Raw genomic sequence first — 20610 nt, forward strand, 5'->3', positions numbered from 1 at the left:
CACACTACAGTATTATCCCACTCACACACTGTGTGTACATGGTGCACAGTGCAAATTATCCCACTCGTGAACAACACACGGGACATTTCTTCCCACTCGCACACAGGACATGTTTTGGTTTCTTTAGAAGAAAACTGTCAAAAATAAATAAATCACTATTTGATTTATTTAGCCTTCGTGCTTCTCTTTCCTGGACTCGTAGCACAACACATAGCTTTTTATTGTTATTGCTGATTATAACGACACTTCGTGACATACTGAGTTAATGCATTTTAGTAGCACCAAAACAACCCTCGCTCTGCGACAGCAGTTTCATTTTGCACACGTCTACCGTCTTTGTGGCGGGTAATTGAGGCTATTTTAAGCCTGACACTGGAGCATGGATTACGAGGATGGACCTAACAGCCCATAAGTGTAGGCAGGTACCACAGTGATCTACCGTGGCGTCAACAAATGAGCCACCGGGACAATGAAGCACAAACTCAGTGTTGTGTTACGGCTTTTAGAGGTCACTAAGTGAAGGAGCGCTCTGCATATTGTTCCCCCTTGAGGTTTAAACAGGAACATGCATACCTGCGTCCTTGCAGCACCGGATGCATAACGGATGGAGGTTGAGTGACGTACATGTAAGCATCTGCATTGATGTCTGGTCTTTTTTAACGAGGGAGCGTTAAAAAAGATGGCGTAGAGAAGGAAAACACTCGCCCTGTTGTTGGTTCCATGACAGCGCCATCTGTTGCACACAGACTGTTTGTGCTTCATGGTGGATGTTTCGCTGACATGACAACACAACATCTCATACACAGGCGTGAGTTTGAAGACAGCCTGGCAACGTGAATCCCATATGAAATAACTTGGTCACGTTCCAAAATCTGCTTCAAGGTAATTTGTATTTTACTTGAGAAAAGCAGGAATTCAATCATGTGGTACTTCATTAACTATCAGGAATGTACAGGAATGATCCTCTCATGCATGACATGATTAATTAATGCAACAATAACACGTTTGTGTCTTCTTCTTGGGTAAGTCTGGACTTAAAGGGACAGCTAAGCAACAAACAACAACAACAGTCACAGTGCACATGCATTTTGTTGTGTTGTAATCAAACTTCAGGTTTGTGGCCTGCTCAGTCTCTAGCAGCGATAAATACAATATTATTAGTATTATTATTGGGGGCATAATTGTGAAATGTGTTGCTAATGCATCAATCATCATTGTGACCCCTTAATTAAAGTCAGCCCTTCTGTCTATTTAGACATCATTCATTTAGAAGAATTGCAAACACAAATACGGTCAACATTTTGGAGTCCATTTCTATTTGTGCACTGCTGGACTCAGACTTACTTTTGAAGAAGAAATAAACCTCTAACTAAGAACCTATGATAGCCATACCTTCGTCGTTGCGTAAATCAATGTATCGATGTGTGTTCTGCAGGAATGAGTCCTAAAACCTGTAAATGAGTCGGCATTTTGCTCTTCCGGTTTCTTTGGTGTCAAAGTCAATGTTTAATGGGTTTTTGGTTAGAAGCCTGAAATAAGGTCTGTGGTTAACACACAGAGCTTAAGATGCGTTCAACTAAGTTAGCTTTTTACTTCTGGCGATTGCATTTAGGGTTCCAAAAAGTGGTGTTCATTTGATTATCAGCAAGATTATCTTGCTGAACAAAATGTGTAAGACTCATAAATGTGTGTTTGCCGCAGAGCTTAATTTCTGCAATTATTTAAAATGGCATACGTCCCTGCAGCACTCTGTTGTTCTTGCATTGAGTCGTGTTTGAGATGCTGTTAGTTTGTGTACATTACTGATAAATATTGAAGTGCTGCATGAATGAATTCATGATAATTACCCAGGCGCGGTTTAACTATTCATCTGAAGGAACACAGTGTCGTCCCGTATCGCTAATGTGAGCGTGAAGGATGTGTCTCTGAATATTGATTCCTAACATGCAGAATTATTGAAAAGCAAATTCCGACTTTCATTTAAAATCTTCTATTTAAAAAGAAAATAGTTCAATGCATTAGGGCGTGGAGTGGCTTTTAAAGTTAAAAATCTTTATTTCCTACGTGATACAAATCCGTTCACGTCACTCGTGTTTAATCAGGATTAAAACCCATCTTTTAATCCTCATCAGAGGATCGGCAGTTCGATCCCCGGCTCCTCCAGTGCATGTGCATGTCCTTGGGCAAGACACTTAACCTCAAAAGCTGAGCCTTTGGTGTGTGTGTGTTCGTTAGTCCAGATTCTGACCCTCTATCCATGATGTCAGCGCCGTGTTAAGTCATCAAAAAGCTCTAAATCGAAGCATTTACTGCACGCAAACCACTCTGTAAATAATCATCCGACCCCAAAATGTCAAAGCTGTCTGTTTACAGTGGAAGCATTGAGCCGTCCTTGTTTGAAACCATTAGTGTCATAGTTTAAAGTCTAGTAGTATTACGCCAGACGTTATATTGAGTTAAGCGTTCCACCGCCATCTCCATCCTTACGTCCCTCTCAGCGACAGAAGCGGCGGCCTCGCATATCCATTATCCATTATCAGATTAAATCATTTTTAATGTCTATTAGACATGCTGCGAGACTCCCCCGCTCATGCAAATGAGTGCGGCTCACAGAGGGAAGTGTTTCAATCTGAATGAGGTGGTGGCTGCGGATCGTTTGCTGTGTATAAAGGTCACCGGCGGGGACAAAGTGAAATGTCACGATCGTGGTGATTCAGAGCACCTCTCAGGCCTCGGTTACCACAGCCGGGCGCGGAGAGAGAGAGACTAATGCGGACAAACAGGAAGCGGGAAAGAAATAAACAGAGGAACTGACGGCGACGCATGCAGAAGGGTCCGGAGAGGTCTTTGTGCTGCCACAACTGCCCGAGGACGCACTTTCACACCTTTAGAGGACATCTGACAACGCCTCCGAGTGATGTGACGTCTGGAGGTTGATTGTGTCCTGTTGCCTTCTATGTATGCGCTATGTACCAACTTTCAACTTCATGTCATGGTCTTCACTGGGAAATGGAATCGTCATCATAATGTGTTCACACCAAAAGAGTTGCAAAATACACTCACCTAAAGGATTATTAGGAACACCATACTAATACTGTGTTTGACCCCCTTTCGCCTTCAGAACTGCCTTAATTCTACGTGGCATTGATTCAACAAGGTGCTGAAAGCATTCTTTAGAAATGTTGGCCATATTGATAGGATAGCATCTTGCAGTTGATGGAGATTTGTGGGATGCACATCCAGGGCATGAAGCTCCCGTTCCACCACATCCCAAAGATGCTCTATTGGGTTGAGATCTGGTGACTGTGGGGGCCATTTTAGTACAGTGAACTCAATGTCATGTTCAAGAAACCAATTAGAAATGATTCGAGCTTTGTGACATGGTGCATTATCCTGCTGGAAGTAGCCATCAGAGGATGGGTACATGGTGGCCATTAAGGGAAGGACATGGTCAGAAACAATGCTCAGGTAGGCCTTGGCATTTAACGATGCCCAATTGGCACTAAGGGGCCTAAAGTGTGCCAAGAAAACATCCATTACACCACCACCAGTCTGCACAGTGGTAACAAGGCATGATGGATCCATGTTCTCATTCTGTTTACGCCAATTTCTGACTCTACCATCTGAATGTCTCAACAGAAATCGAGACTCATCAGACCAGGCAACATTTTTCCAGTCTTCAACTATCCAATTTTGGTGAGCTCTTGCAAATTGTAGCCTCTTGTTCCTATTTGTAGTGGAGATGAGTGGTACCCGGTGGGGTCTTCTGCTGTTGTAGCCCATCCGCCTCATGGTTGTGCGTGTTGTGGCTTCACAAATGCTTTGCTGCATACCTCGGTTGTAACGAGTGGTTATTTCAGTCAAAGTTGCTCTTCTATCAGCTTGAATCAGTCGGCCCATTCTCCTCTGACCTCTAGCATCAACAAGGCATTTTCGCCCACAGGACTGCCGCATACTGGATGATAATTGCACTAATGAGAAATTGAACAGGTGTTCCTAATAATCCTTTAGGTGAGTGTATATTCGCGTGAGTAGATTACATGTTAAGTCAATGCACAGACGCAATGGTTGCGAAAAAGCGTTGCGAATATTTGCTTTTCCGCTTTTTCGCCCAACGGCGAGTTGCGAAAGTCAATCAGCGTTGAGAAGCTCCGCCGTCGTCACCGCCGTCCTGCCGGTACTGAATCAAACGGCTGGTCCGCTGAAGGAGCGCTGGAAGCGGCTTCATCCAGACATTCGTCCTGGAGGAGTCGGAACTGTGTGCGACTACGGATAATATTATGAACCCAGACACGGGGGCGTTTGTGGTACTTCCTCAACAAGTATAAAGCAGAACTAGTGGTTATTTACATGGTGAATGGCGGAAATGGTCAATGTTTTCACAGAGTAAAGCCACGGATATAAGCCGCGCCCCCTTTCCGCAGCGAATGGTTGCGAAAAAGCAAATCAACCACACACACAAGTCGAGCGAGTAAACTCAGACAAAAACGCGTTGCGGAAATTCGCAACTCTTTTGGTGTGAACGCGGCATAAGTGTGAAGGGTCGGTCCGCCTGACATGGGGGAAGATCAGAACGGCTGTCTGGTTTTAACTAGCTGATGAGTCTGTTGATCGGGGTGAAAGAAGTTTAGATTGGATCTTGATTTGAGACCTTCAGTTAGCAGCTGTACCCACTCCGGCGCCCGGAGGCCACAACGGAGCAGGGGCCTCTGTTGAGCTCATTTTCTGTCACCAGTGTAGCATGACATCATGGTGGAATTAGCAGGATAGCTAGCGAACTAGCCGGCCGCTAAGTGAGTCCAGTTGAACGACGTCATGCTTCATCCACTCACTATTTCCACATCGTAGGGAAAGCTCACAATTCCTCTGAGCATCCAATCAAAAAGGGCACATCAAGGCAACGAGTAACAGCCAATCACACGGCATCAGTGTGCGTGATTTTCGTCAAGAAGCAGGTCGGAAAGACGGCAGACTTCAGTGACAACTTTGTGATTATCAGCCAGCCACTTCCCCACTCCACTATGAAATCAGAGCGAGCTCAGCCAGAATACAGTCTGAACGTCTGCCAACATTTATTATCCACCCAATTGGTCGGTAATTTAAGCAGTCAGCTATTTAGTCTGCCAGCCAACTTCTTATTCAGTCACACAACAAGCTCACTTATCCGCTCATTACGTAATCTGTCACTGTGCTTAAGAGTCACAGCAAAGCGCACGGCCTTTTTTATGTATTTATCCTATCGCAGACTGAGAATTGCACCTCAGTCACGGCAGGAATTGTCAAAATTGCTGCTATTTTTCTAACATGCTGCTATGACTATCACTGGGTGACTCAGTGAATATATTGTTTTCTCCGTGACCTCCATTCGCTGCCTGTCTCTTTTCCACGTCATTCTTTTACTACATTTTGCTTCTGCCTTGCACAACCGCGAGCGGCCACGGTGTTTCCTTTTTTTTGGTCGTCTTTTCTCCCTCCTAGCTCAGCCTCTCTTTCATGATGATGCAAAAAGCCTCTATTTATGTCTATTTGTGCTACATTGCATAGCAACAAGAGAGACATGTGACTAACCCCGCCGCAACCCCGGACACCAAGACGGTGCTGTTGCATGTTCTCCTCCTAGTTTCCCCCTGTCGTTTATCTGCTCTCCCGGCTTTTTTCTTTTCCACATCACCTGTTTGCTTTCATCCGCTGCACGTCAGCATCACTCAATCATCTGACTGCCTCATATTTGATCCATCTGCCCACGTGGCTTGATTTGGCCACCAGCCTGAGTTTGGGATCCATCAACATCCTGGTGGATGTTTCAAATTCTGGCAGTAATGACATTGGATGTTGTGTAATAGGATGCACTGACATGGAAAGCTTTTTTGTTTTTGTTTAAAGGGGTAGCGTTTTATCCCATCCATTTCCATCCCATTTCCCACAGTTGTAAACATGCACTCACCTTTAAGAGGTCCAGAGAGAGAGAGAGAGAGAGAGAGAGAGAGAGAGAGGGGTCACCTGACAGGAAGTGAGCCTGGTCAGATCGATGCTGTAACCATCAGGAGCGTCTGGTGTCCTCTGTGCCCTGTGAGTCAGCACTTATAGAGCAGAAGTTGACACTACTCACTGACAGATAAAACACACACACACACACATTACTGCTGTCACTGACTCATATGTGCATGCAAACAGATAAACACTTATGGGGGACACACACATCAGTACAGACTCACAAGAGGAACACACAACAGTAGCATCCAACGCCAGTTAAACGTCCTCTCATGATGCGCCTCATTCTGAGTCGTTCCTTTAATTGACTCGGATAGGGAGCCGCTCTGTGGCTAATGGCCGCCGCGTTCTTATCGGCGGCCGTCCGTGACAATGACTGCGCTCAGATTTAATACAAACCCGTCGGAGGCCTTTTTGTTTGTGGACAGAGCTTCACGAGCAGAGAGAAGTCATTTAGGAAGTAATTACCAAAGAGCCAAAGAAGCGTAATACAATAAGATACTGCTACTCATAAATGAGAACACAGATAATAGGAGATTGGGAATTTGTAATAGAGGTTTTCAATTAAAAGACGATCATGAGTAAGGATTGCATTGTAAAAACATCAATCAGCTAAATACATGTTTAGCTCCCTTTCTACTTATTCAGTGATTTTTATAAAAATTACCAAGGCTCAGAACAAAATGTTTCTTTTTTTACGTTCAGTGTCCAAAGGTCAAGTAGTTATTTTGTACAATAATATAAAATGCTGAACATTGTAATCATTATACCGGCTAAACAGCAGCATACTAGCATTGTCTCGCTGTTTGCATTTAGATTCAGTGAAAAGAAAAAGAGGTGTGCCGAAGTGCTGAAACATTACTGCAGTTCCTCAAATGGCCACTTGAGGCTGGCTCCAAAAGTGAGTCAATCTCCATATTCAAATGTCCAACTTTACAGCAGAAATAAACCTGGCAACGCCTTTTTTTATCTCTCTAGCTAAAATTCAACAATTGTACGGAAGATACATTTTCATACAACTCACCTGTCTAAATGATATTCAGGCATAAAGTTATACACGCGTAAGGCGTGGCCGCTGTGAGTGACAGGTGGGTGCTAGCTGTCTGCTCTGCTGCATCAACCTGTTAGCCATTTTTGGGGGATAGTCTGACTTTCAGCTTCACAACCGCTCTGCAGAAACCTTTAGGTGACATCACTCATACAGTCTACCCACAGAGCTGCTAGCGTCTTTATTTTATTTTCTCCAAACGACATAGTTGTCCATTAGAGTGATCGGCTTCACTGCAGAGGTCTGGGCGCATGGTGACGTGGCTGAAAAGGCGTCAGACACTGCAGTGCCTCTATCACAGTTTGCAAAAACCCACGTCAACTTCAAACTAACGTCCTTTCTGTAGTCGGGTGCACAGATCATTTTATTACCAACATTACAGATGTGCTCTATTTCTGTTTCTCCTCTGGTTTGGATAATCTTGATAAACCTGTTTACAGGTTTTCTGTTCGTCTGAGCGCTCGTGCTCCTCGCGCCATCTTTATTGTAGCAGTGTTGTTGTGTTCAGTAAACAGCAATCAGCAGGGCGAGGAAAACAATGTTGTGATTAACTTTGTATTACTGATTACAGGCACTTGTTCCATCCCAACTCATGACTTAGAAACTGAGAGTGCAGCAGAGCCAGGCGAGCATGGAGAGTAGCTTTAATGACCTGTGTCCAAGTGTTTGCTGCTTCCGTTACTTTTACTGCTGTAATGAGTGTAGTGCAATCGGAGACAGTTTTGGGGCGCTTAGGGACCGACAATGTTTTTTTTGTGTGTTTCCCCTTGGATGTGTGTGTGAGAGAGAGACTAATGGCCTGGTGCCAGCCGATGGCCTGCAGGCCGATAATTGCTCGTCAAAGCTTCTGCACGAGTCATTACCACAGATTTAACCTTTGACCCTCACCAGCAGGGTGACCGGCCAATCACAGCCCTGGGTTTCAATATCTGGAGCAGGGAGACACACACCCATGTGTTGGCTGTCTGTGTGTTTGTGGTTTTTCTGTTTCTCTGTTGTTTTCCTTTGACATTTATCCTCTAAACACGGCTACAGAATACCTTTCATGTAGCAATGATTTGCATTTGAATTGCAATCACTGCCTGGATCGTAGAGCGGAGACTTGGGTTCACGTCCTTCTTCTCATGCGTTGTTAAGTTTAAAGCGCGCGGTTAAAGCAGCATGAATATAACTAACTGTAAACTGAACATTGACGTATTTATTGCTTATTTGTCATTGCTTATGCATGAACAAACATTTGCTTATTTACACATCCATCAGATTTAGCTCAACTAAACATTCAATTAGAGTCGTGTTTCCGGTCACCTGATGAATGCAAGTCCCATACTGTCACTCTTTTGGCTCCCTAGCTGCTAAATGCTCCGCTATCTTCATTAGCTAGTCGCTAACTGTGTATGGCGCAGTTATCTGAGTTGATGAGGTTTTAAATAAAAAAAGGGTTAGGGTTCGAAAGAACCGAAAACGTTACAGACTTGTGTACGCAGCTGTGAGGTGAGGTAAAGATTGTGGTTTTTTAATAATCAAAGCTTCTCAGCGTGTGCGTGGAGTCAGCATGGACTTGTTGAATGTTTATGTTTGCAAGCTTTTCTTTGAATTGCCAAAACAAAAACCCTAAAAATAATGATGCCGTTGTTGCCAGGAGCAGTTTTTGTAGGATGCACCACGCTGACACCGAACATGTTAGAGATACATTCATTGGCAACACTTGCCAACTGTGTTGGCAGCGAACAGTCTGTGGATGTAACATTAATGTTTCTCATTGTGTTGATGAACAAACAGAATTCAGACAAAATGATTCCTTCCTTCCTTGTTTCCCCGTCCTTACACCTCTCCTTCCTCTCTCCTGTCACTGTTTGTCTTGAGACCAGCTGGATGCAAAAACAAACAAACAGAAGAAAGGATTTAATTTGCCCCTTTTGACAGACTCCACCACATGGCTGACACTATCACACTGTGTTTCTCTCACATATTAAAAGTTGTTTCACTTCATCATCAGCTCTGGTGTCCGTCAACAGAGGCGGCACACGCACCGCTGACCCCAATGAATCACTCTCCCTCCGACTGACAGCGCCACACGCCTCGCCGCCGCTCCTCCGTCACACTCGCAGATTGAGCCCGCGTGATGGATTACACAATGGATTATGATGGATTATGAAACTGGCATTCCCTCGCAAAACAGCCGATGCCTCGGCCGCATCCGCAGACACTGACTCACGGTGTTGTGGGGAGATGATTATTTCACTGGTCTCAGATCAGAGCTCACCTTCGTTGTGTCATTTATTTAACGCCAGTGTCTCGCTGTGAGCGCTGGTGGAAAAAGAAGAAGGAGAAGAAGGGAAACAGTTGGCGATGTCACTGTTTGCTTCCTTTGAGTGTGACTCTCGATGTGTTGCCACGGCAACGCACATCCCACATCCTACCCCCCCCTCTCTCCCCCTCACGTCCTCGTCCCTCTTCATCTGTCTTCTCCTTCCTCTTTGGGTCAATTCATTATGGATGGGCAATAATCTGGTCTTGATTAACCTAATTGGATCCGAATGGGTTTGAATATTTTAAAGGAAAGCGTCTGGTTTTTCGGCAAAGCTTTCGGCTCTGCTGTTCAAAATTCATTTATGCGTGAGCGGGTGAGCGAATGAATCCAAACACCAGCAGCTGGCCGGCAGCAGAGGAGGGCGGGTGCGTGATGTAGTGCCGGCTTGTTTGGCTGTAAAGCGACAAGGTGTTTGTGTTTGACCGCGAAAACGAGAGACGGCTTCAGATTTATGATTCAAAGACGGCGATGTGCAGCATACTAACTGTCTCTATCGCTCTCTTACACACACACACACACACACACACACACACACACACAGACGCACACGCACACACACACACACACGCACACACACCTTCTTAACCAGATTGAGGCAGGATGAGCCCAGGCTGCATGACCATTACCGTGACAGAGCGATTTAAAGTCACATTAACACACACACACGAAGACACACACACTCATATGAAGACACACACACACACACACACACACATTCCCAACTCTCTTATCTTCTTTGCGTTTCCAGTCCAGTGAACCTGCCGCATGTTAGTCATAATTCCTTACAGCCACCTATATCCCGTCCTGTAACCTTCACTCACTGCCAGCGCTGTGGCGGCTCATTATGTGGCCCCGGATTTCAGGGCAAGGATTAATGAGAACCCCTCCTTAAAATGTTGCTCTTCTTTTCTGATGATTTCACTCTTTATTCTTTAAGAGTTATATGGACACATTATTAAAAAAAGGTATTTCCAGTTACTAAGATTATAGTCTTTATATGTATTATGTTGTCATATTGTAGTATAGCTGCATATATATGTACATATTATGTATGTATGTATGTATGTATGTGTATATATATATATATATATATATATATATATATATGTATGTATATATATAAATATATACATACATATATATATACATATGTATGTATATATTATGTATGTATATAGGGCTGGGCGGTATGGCCAAAAATTCATATCACGGTATTTTGTAGGATTCTGGCGGTTTCACGGTATATCACGGTATTTTTTTCTCCAAATAAACACATTAATTTATTGACGTCGAAAAGGCCCGCCACTCGCTTGCAACTGGCCAGCAGCTGTTTTGATTGGTACATAGGGAGCTAAACATGGAGGGATTTAGGACCATGGGGAATCCCTTGATACTAGTGGCGCATGCGCTGCTGTAGTGGCAGCAACATTTAATGTTTACAGTCACAGATTTGTGTACAGCGTTCTGAGCTACTTACGTCTCACGGATAGAAGTTGACTCAGGGTGTGCAAGAAATTACATCGCCAAAATGCATGATGGGTAAAGCCCGCCCACTTTGCTGCACAGGAAAAGACTTCTTCCTGCACAAGAAAAGACTTCCTTGTGTGGGCGGTGTCATTTACCCAGCATGCCTTTTGGCAATGTCATTTCTTGCACAACATGAGTCAAGTGAGTTAACATGAGACGTAAGGAGCTCGGTCCGCTGCTCTTCAGCTTCAAGCTGTGAACATTAAATGTTGTTGCTGCCAAACAGCGACGACCGGTATGACGGTATATGAACAATTCATACCGTACTGAAACTGGTATACCGCACAGCCCTGTATGTGCATATATACATACATTATATATGTATTTACATATATATACGTATTTACATATATACATGTATTTACATATATATGTATATGTATTTATATATATATGTCTATATACATACATAGATATATGTATGTATACATACATACATATATACATACATATGTGTATTGGTAAAAGTGCCCAAAGTCACTCCTTTAACTTTTCTAAATGACCCAAAACAAAATAAGTTAGTAATGTTGAGTACAACATTACTAACAGTGAGCTCATCCAGATGTTTGTCCTCCTCTCTGTCGCAGGAATACGAGCAGCAGAACTCCAACGTGACCTTTGCTGGTCGTGAGTGTGTGTGTCTGCTGGAGTATCGCGTAAAGAGCAGCACTCCTATTTAAGCTTTTTTCTTTTTTTACAGTACAAAATGCTTTGGGCAAGATGCCCTTTTACAGCATTCATTTAAGATAACAATGTTATAAAACACAGTGGCTGCAAGCGGCTTCTGGCTTTGTGGGAAGATTAGATTGCTTTGCCCTGGTGGGTTTTCATTCTGTTACTGTCTTTTAATAGTTTAGTCGACTCTATTACCCTGAAAAGGGGAGTTAGAGCGAAAGAACGAGTTCTCTGGACTTCACACGTTTCAATTATTCATTACTCGCGAGTTCATTTCGAGGAAGGACGAAGCAGAAAGGGAACAAAGAGGGAAAAATTAAAAGACATGAACATAACGAGCAGGAAAAAGTCACATGAGCTCGGCAGGCAGGCGTTAAATGTGCGGTTTGGAGCGCCAGACGCTCCGCCTCAAAGTGAATCACCGGCGGAGTCGAGCTGCTGTAGATGTGATGAATCGTGAATCAAAAGCTAACAATATGTGCTGAGTGAAGCTCGACTGGCGTATGCTCAAGTGATTCTGCTTTCGATTGAGGACCCGCGGCGATGAGAATGTGGCTGCAGGTTAAGGAGCGAAGAGAAAGAAAAATGTGACACAGAAAGGAAATCAGTGGACTAGACTGTCTCTTTACTTTTATCCCCCCCGGTCCTCCTCTTCCAGAGAGCTGCAGCAGAGGATGGTGTTAAGCCACTTCCAGCCCTCCATCCGAAAGCTAATGCATTTCCCTTAAATATTTCAAAATGCTCTCCCTCTGTTCTGCGAGGTTGAGTACAAGCTGGCGCCCGCAGAGACGCACCGCCACCGATAAAACCCCGCCATGGGGTTTTGATGTGCTCGCCTCAAAAAGAGGAGGAGGAGGTGAGGGAGGATATAGATTATTGATCGAGGGACAATACATCAAGAGAGCAGCGCTGCTGGCTGATGCAACGCGCAGCAAACAAGCTCGGCTGCTCGGCAGTTGTGGTCCTGCGCTGCGGAAATCCGCTCTGACAGGTGGATCCCAAAAAGCGTAACACCTGAAAACATAGGAGCTGGTGTGTAAGGCCGTAAAGCGTGTGCAGCTTTCCTTTTGTGCAACACATCCAGCGGTGGCAGCAGGAGCAGAGCTTTTTATGGCGCAATGATTTCAGGCCTTTATTGTGGTCCGTACCTGCCCTCCCTGCTGCTTTTCTTCCTCTCCGGCTGTCTCTCCATCCCTCCGTCGCCTGATCACTCCTGCCGTTATATTTCATGGCAGCTGGACCGAGAGGAAATTACAAAAAAAAATCTTTGTTGCTTTGTTGCTCTCCACTGTGGGTGGGCGGACATCAATAAAGTCCTATATTATAGCCTGCCACATGCACACACACACACACACACACACGTGTGCAGACTCACTGCCCTCAACATATAAACGCATGCACACATACTCTACTGTAGCTATACATTTACTCAAGGTGACAAGTAAGCAAACAGACTCAAAGCCAAACAGTCACAGTCTCCTTATTAACCTGTGGGTCACTCAGTTTGTGTGTGTGTGTGTGTGTGTGTGTGTGTGTGTCTGTCAGCTATCATCTGACAGGAGAATTTAATGAAGACAAGTATTGACGTGCTCTTTGTGCTCGTTTGTGTTCAAGCTGCAGAACCAGCAACAGGAAGAGCCTCATCCTGACCAGCACGTCGCCCACCCTGCCGCGGCCGCACTCCCCACTGCCCGGACACATAGGTCAGTGTGACACCATTCAGTGATGTAAGAAAAGAGATGCATAAAAGTTGTGTAGAAAGACTTTAAAAGGAGCATTTGCAGCAGTTTAACTGTTCCTCGTTGTCTACTCTCTCAGTGGGACTGGGCTGCATGCTGTAATACATTTGTTAACTTTCTATTGCAGGATTTTTGAGTTACAGAAATAAATGAGAAATTAATGTAGTCGGCTATTCTCACAGCTTTTGGGTGTCATGTGACATGAAATCTAAGTCACAGCAGGTTTAAACTAATCTTCACACAGAATCTTGATATTTTTGGGTCGAACTCTTAAAACGATTAGCTTAAAAGGTCAATTTGAAATCTCAAGTTATTTAAATTCTCACCTTGCTGCAGTGATGTAGACGTGAACCCCTGGTTGTGTCGGTACGCTGTGACATCACTACGGGAAGGTGATAATGTAAACCACGAACGCAGCGGTTGCACAGAGAAGCTGAGGTAGCGACACACAGCGAAGACGAGTGACTTCATTCTCTCCTCAGGTAGCAAATAGTTGTTTGCTGCTATATTAATGCTCTGAATTGCGCACCTTTCAGGGCAGGCCAAGAGCCACAATCTACGGTGAAAGTCTCCGCTCACAGTTGCTCGTTGTCATAGTAGTGCAATAAGCTCTGTGGCGTTTGAGTGTTCAACACTGGGTAACTCACACCAGAGCTATCTAGATTGATAAATAGCACTACAAAAGAGGAAAAATAGGAATTTTATATTTTGGGGTGAACTGTCAATTTAGCTTATTGTTTAATGTATCAATAGAGTAATTTAATTGCATACAACAGATCCAGTATCACTGTAATTGGGAGTGGACGTTTTAAGTGTCTCAATGACTCAGAGATCAACATTTGAGGGCCCACCCCTGGTATTCCTGATAAAATGACTTTCGGTTTAGTTATCCTGCCCAATTGCTACTGTTTTCTTCTCTCTACTGTTTTTTTTACTACTGTTTATTGTTATTTTTGTTTATATTACTTGATTGTTTTTACTATGTGTCTCTCTTGTGTGCAAGGCTGCTGTAATTCTGCAATTTCCCCACTGCGGGACTAATAAAGGATTATCTTATCTTATCTTATCTCCTCTAACCCACAGTGTATGTTTTCTGCTCTGCTCGTCCATATGTGTTTCAACAGGAAGCAGTCCGCTGGACAGCCCGCGCAACTTCTCACCGAGCGGACCCGCCCACTTCTCCTTCGCCTCCTCTCGCAGGTTGGCATCCCTCCTTTATTCACACAATAAGTCACACATGCACAAAGCGCGAAGTAGCCGAGTGGAATTGGTATAGCGGATTATTTTTACCCTCACGCGCACGAAGCAAAAACTCTTCAGGGAACACACCCACACAAGTGTCCGTGCGACAGAGGCCTGACAGCAGACCCAGATGAAGGAGGTGAGGTGCCAGAATTTGGCCCAAATGTGTGTCCCTCATCACTCACTCAGAGGAAGTGTCAGACTGGAGGAGGCCGGAGGGGAGAGAGGAATAAAAGGGAACAAACGTGTAATTGGATAAAAAGGAAGTGAAGGTGGTGGGATTGCTTCAGTATAACTGTGTTGTTTGGAGGGACCAAAATAGAAACCGATATTGGAGTTGATCCGTTTTCCGTCTTTTATCTGTTTTTCCCTCCAGGGCTGATGGTCGTAGATGGTCCCTGGCTTCTCTGCCTTCCTCAGGATATGGCACCAATACACCCAGTTCAACGGTGAGCTTGAGAGGACGGAGAAAGCCGCGCACGCTCCAAATGCAATCATTTCACGTTCCATTTATTTATCAGCACTTTGGCACACCTCGTCTTCTTGAGGACAAAAGACAGGAATCACCAGGAGAGCGGTCAAAGTGTCTTTGAGCGAGACTCTGAACCTTCAACCTCGTGACACTGAATTTTAAGAGCCTGCAAGTGTGTTTTCTTTAAATTCTCCCGTTAGGAGGTCACACGCATCACAAGCACAAGCAGCCTGTCCTTCATCTGTTCATTACCACCGCAGCAGACACCGTATGCTTTCTCAAATGAAGGATGGAGCTGACTACGTGTGTCCTTGTAACACTACACACTGGCTATCAAACACCAGAGGACACCAGAGTGTACACGCTTAGAAACGAGGGTTCCAAACGGGTTCTTCATGAAGGATTGCTTCTGAAGAACCCTTTCAAGGGTTATTTGTAGGAATTAGGGTTCCATTAAGAACCCTTGTTCATCCACTAATCCTGTTTGGAAGAAGGAGTTTTCTTGAGTTGTTGAAAGCATGGCTGTTAAAAGAGAACCCTCTGGGTGGGTTCTAGGTGAAACCCATGGAATATAAAAGGTTCTTTGTAGAATCCCCTGGGTGGGGAACCCTTATTGGTAGAACCCCATATCTTGATTGCACCCTTAGAAGGTGGAACGGTTCTGGATACAGCCTCCGGAGAGGTTTCTGGGGAGAACAATTGCATCATAGAAGGGTTCTCTGTAGAACTTCGAATTAGGGTGTTCTGGGTGTAGCCTTTCACCGATGGTTCTACGTGTAACCCTTTATGTTGGGTTGTATGATGTGTTCTACCAGGAACAAGAAAGGGTTCTCCTTTGATTAAATACCAAGGAACCCTGTGGATTTTGTCAAAGACTGTAGCAGCAGTCCCGTGAACAGTGCTCTGACGTAAACTGTGAGGCCGCTGGTTTCACAAAGAGTTCCTTCTCTCCACAGCGCAACGAAAGAAAACTCTTGAAGATCAAACACTGCATGTTCTTTCATTTCCAGAGAGAGAACAAGAGAAAAGGAAGTCTCTAAAGTGTGGGATCTGCCTTTTTTTTCTCTTGATAATTTAGCTGCGTAGTCATGAAATCAACACCCCAAAATATACGTGAAGTTATTTTCATCTATTTCTAAATTGATGACTCTGGTTTTTATATCCTCTGCATGAATATGTATCTCTCTCAAATAATTCATTTGCATATATTTCCACGCATTAAATCTGCTTCTAAATTCACGTTCTAAAAGTTGCATGTTCCACTTTGGTCTCGCTCCGCTTTGAGACAATTACACGCCACGCTTTCAGCTTAATGCCACGCATTCCCAAACACACACGTGTGTGTTCCTTCGCTTTGTGCTCGCCGCTGTGAGTCTTTGATTATTTCAAAGCATTTTATCGCTGAAGAACATGCTTCACATGTAAAGCCGAACTAAAAATAGCGCATCAGTTGCTAAGATATGATCGACCTGATTTAGGTATTGGCCTCTCTGGGGGGGCAAGAAGAAGAAGTGGAGCAGGGATAATGGAAATGAAATGTAACCAATTTCTTCCCTGTTCCAGTAACTATTTCTCCCTCCATTACTTCATCCCCAGCAGCGGAGATGGATGGTAAAGAGAGACAACAGAGACAAATAAAAGAGAGTGTAGGTGGAAGTGAAACGTGTTTTGGAGCAAACAGAGGGACAAAAAAACAAAAACAATGTTCCCTTTTGTCTGAGTGAAGCATAAGAGACTCACTCAGACAAATGAACTCTGCCAAGGCCCATTTGGTAAATAGTCCATTTGAGAAATGGACCTTAATGTGTTTGGCGCTCAGGTGGAGGCGAGGTGTTGACTCATAATCCAACCCGTGTACACTGCCATGCCGTCTACGGACGCCAAGGCTTCCTCTGCTCTTCACGCATCATTTCCTCTCACTGACTTCCTCCCGATGCGCCTCCTTCACAGCGGCGCATATAGACTCATTGATCTCTTTTTACCGGTCGATGAGTTGGAAGACGGTTGTCTCTGCCTCAGCGTCCACCGCTCCGCCTCCGTCCCTTCCATCCCCTCCGTCCCCTCCATCCCCTCCGTCCTGCCAGGTTTCAGCGCTCTGCTAGTTCTTACACGGGCCATTACTCGCTTGATTAGTTACATCAGGACCCTTGCATACTGAACAGAGCAGATGAAAGTAGGATGTGTGTGTGTGTGTGTGTGTGTGTGTGTGTGTGTGTGTTAAATGAAGATGTAGATATGAACCAAATTTATGCAGGAAAGTGGAGGGAACGCACGGATAGAAGGTGGAGGAAGCACGGAGAATTAAAAGGTGACGGGTGAAGGAAACAGTCGAACTTCACGGTTCTAATTTTCCTTTTGCTGGATATCTGCGAGGCGATGAACTCTGCAGCTGATTGGGCGCCACAGTTTCACACCAGCGCAAATGCAACCGTCAGATCACTCACAAGTTCATATTTTGTTGATCTCAATCCAGCAGCTCGTTAAAATCAGCTAGGTCAGATAAACAAAGGAACAACCTTCGTCATTTACCAGAAACGCGTTTCTTTTTAGTCTTTTTAGTAAAAATATGTAACGTGACGCTGAAAATCCCTGTGTGCCGTGAAGAAGCTATATTTTGATATACAGTTTATTTCCACTTTGCCAAAAAACAGTTAGGCCTAAACATTTAAACAAAATTAAATGAACAGACCTTTATTATTAAATAATAATGAGACACAGAAATGCAGATGCAAATAATGATTAAAAAAAACTGGTGTAGAAATGTGTCTGTTTACAAAAAAAAGAACTGAATACAGTTTTGACGCGTACGGATGCTTTAAACATGTTTACTTTTAGGGAAAACATACAGAAACTAATTTCACATTCTGTTATAAATATGAAAAAGAAATATGAAAAAGTGAAAGTGCTAGAAATTGTCACTTTACACTCATATTATTGTATTAGTACATATATGTGCAAATACAAACTAGGCTTCAAAAGATTACAGAACTGTTGACGCCGACTGACAGATGATACACCGTCATCGGAAAATAGCTTATTATGAAGATGATGACTCTCTAAAAGTGAAGTTCCTCCATTCCTATTTCCTCTCAGACTTGCCACGCACCTCTTCAGTCAGAGTGACTCAGACGCTCTGACTGGTCGCAAGTAAACAAATGGACCTGCACCAAGGAGTGAGACGGATATGAGACTGGTTTTTATATCCCTGACAAAAACCCTCACATCCAGTGGCATTTGCCTCAGTCTCCTGGCCCTCTGTGTCTCCAGGGAGCTTCTTAATTGATTATTGATGGATTGACCGGACTGCATTCACAACTTGCTTTTCTGCAGCTTTGCAAGTGGCTAAGACCTGAATAGAGCCTCTAATGGATCTTTACTGCAGAAATCGTTGTGTGGCCCGATCCAACATGGCGTCCCACTGGGAGACGTGTTCATTAAGCCTCCCATTGATCCGGGCTGGTTTTTCCTTCTCCTGCACTAAGGAAAAGTGTTTTGTTTAAAGGGTTAAATCAACTTTTAGGTGGAGTGACTCTTTCATTCCCTGCAGTCTTTTTGCTCTGGTGTTCAGTCCACATCATTCTGTTTTGCCCTCCTACACTAACTCCTTCTGGATATTTTTCTCCACTTCTCTCTCTCTTCTTTTCTTCCTTGTTCTTTTAAGTGAGTTGCTTTTTAGTTTCAGCTCTTTCCACCCACTCATAGTACACCTTGTGCTTTCTTCTTCTCCTTCTTCTTCCTTTTCTTCTTCTCTTCTCTTATCGCCACCACATCGATTAAGGCGCTCTTTGCTATCTTTCTTCTCCTCCTCTCCATCACCGGATGTCTGACTTGTAAACTATTCACGGTGCTGCTGTTGAAGCTTTTCACAGAGATGTAACCGAGAGCGGTGCACAGTTTAACCTTGTCTCCTTTTCCCGTGTCTCTCCAGTCATCCAGCTCATCCCAGGAGCGTCTGCACCAGCTGCCCTTCCAGCCGACCATGGACGAGCTGCACTTCCTGTCCAAGCACTTTGGCAGCACCGAGAGCATCACGGACGACGACGGGGGCCGACGCTCGCCGCACGTCCGCCCGCGCTCTCGAAGCCTCAGGTGAGAGAGAGCACGCCGGGTCACGGGCAAAAGACAGGTCGGGCAAATGAATGGGAGCAACTTGGCAGCCAGCCAACCTTCCCACGTGCGACTCCTCCCTGGGAGATATAAGACGGGTCCACTAAGATGCTGGTTTCTTCTAGTAGCAGGAAGTAGCTTCCAGTATACTGTGACATTTCTCTCCTCATGCAAAACATTCACGATTCATTGTTTAATGGGGTTGTTTTCTGACTACAGAAGGTGCTGCCAACATTGTCCATAGCCTTTTTTTCGGAAGCAGTTGATTTGTGGAGAGAAAATAAACAAGGGCAATCAAAATTCATCATGTCAAGCTTACATGGAAGGACATTAGGCTGCCCTTTAATATTATGAATGGGGAAATTACTGTGCAGGAACAACTTCAATCTGCCTGGAAGTGGATGCAGAGGGCTCTCCATCTTTTATTTAGAGCACAGGCCTTTGTCTTGTATAATTCACCTGTTATTGTGGATGCTCTATTATGTATTTGGCAGTGCTGTTGGATGCCTCATTTTCTGCAGCTGTCATTGCGAGGAGAGACTCCGTTCTTTAACTCTTTATTTCATTGAAGACAATATTTGTCCGTATCCTTTGATTTCTGAATGAGGCGGGTTGAAAATACTGCTCATGTAAATCTACATATACATTAGTGAATACTACTTTCACAGTAGAGGAAGTATTCAGATCCTTTTACTAAGTGCTACACTATAAAATACAACATAAATAAAGTACTGAATAATTCATTAGTAGGAAGATATACTTGAAGTATCCAACATATATACAACATATATATTATTTTATTGGAGTATAACATGAATGCGTATGCTGCATTTTTATATTGGAATAGATCAATGTGGAGCCAATATTTACTAGTTATTGAAGAATAAGTCTAATGATATTCAATATTTTTGCCAACAAATCCCATGAAAAGACCAAAACCAATAATAAACGGACCCTATCTGTGAAGTATCTGTGTTGCATTAACTCATTGTGGAATTAACAAGCTAGCTAACTAGCGTACAGCTGGCTAGTTAGCTAGCGTGCTAATTCCACCATGTTTAGTGCTGCGCTCGTTACACAAAAAGAGAAGAACAAAGTTGTCATTCTTCTGGCGAAAGCAATGTGCTTTTCTACGCTATGACAAGAGTGTGTGGATGAAGCAGTAACTTTTAAAATCCGTTTTTACTCATCTACTCTGGCTCTCTACATTACTACTGCACTGCTCCTTCATGGCGTTTCTGCAAAACTCCCCTTGGTGAGTCGTTTCTTTACTTTATACTGCAGTTAGCCTGCTACAGTCCAATGGTACACATAGAAATGGCCGCCGCCATGACCGGCCTGCTCCTAATGTATTTCTATACCTCCACCACTATTATTAGATCAGTATCAGTCCACCCTCCAGATCTTTGAGCCTCTCCAGAGCGCAGCAGTTTCTCTATTAGCGGAAGTCTCTGGCGTACGCCGCCTCCAACCACACCTATTATAGCCTCCCCGCTGC

General features: G+C 44.1%; 1 protein-coding gene across 1 annotated transcript in view; it reads left to right on the plus strand.

Annotated features, from left to right (window-relative positions):
- Positions 1-20610, plus strand: part of mast1a (microtubule associated serine/threonine kinase 1a) — a gene marked incomplete at both ends in the record, with an annotated part of 58653 nt that overhangs the window by 15590 nt on the left and 22453 nt on the right. The window contains 4 exons of the mRNA XM_079219255.1: positions 13167-13259; positions 14420-14491; positions 14910-14982; positions 18934-19094. Of these exons, the coding sequence (XP_079075381.1) occupies positions 13167-13259; positions 14420-14491; positions 14910-14982; positions 18934-19094 (399 nt within the window). The remainder of the gene's footprint in view (positions 1-13166; positions 13260-14419; positions 14492-14909; positions 14983-18933; positions 19095-20610) is intronic.

This window comes from Taurulus bubalis (assembly GCF_910589615.1).
Source record: "Taurulus bubalis genome assembly, chromosome: 6".
Taxonomy (NCBI): domain Eukaryota; kingdom Metazoa; phylum Chordata; class Actinopteri; order Perciformes; family Cottidae; genus Taurulus; species Taurulus bubalis.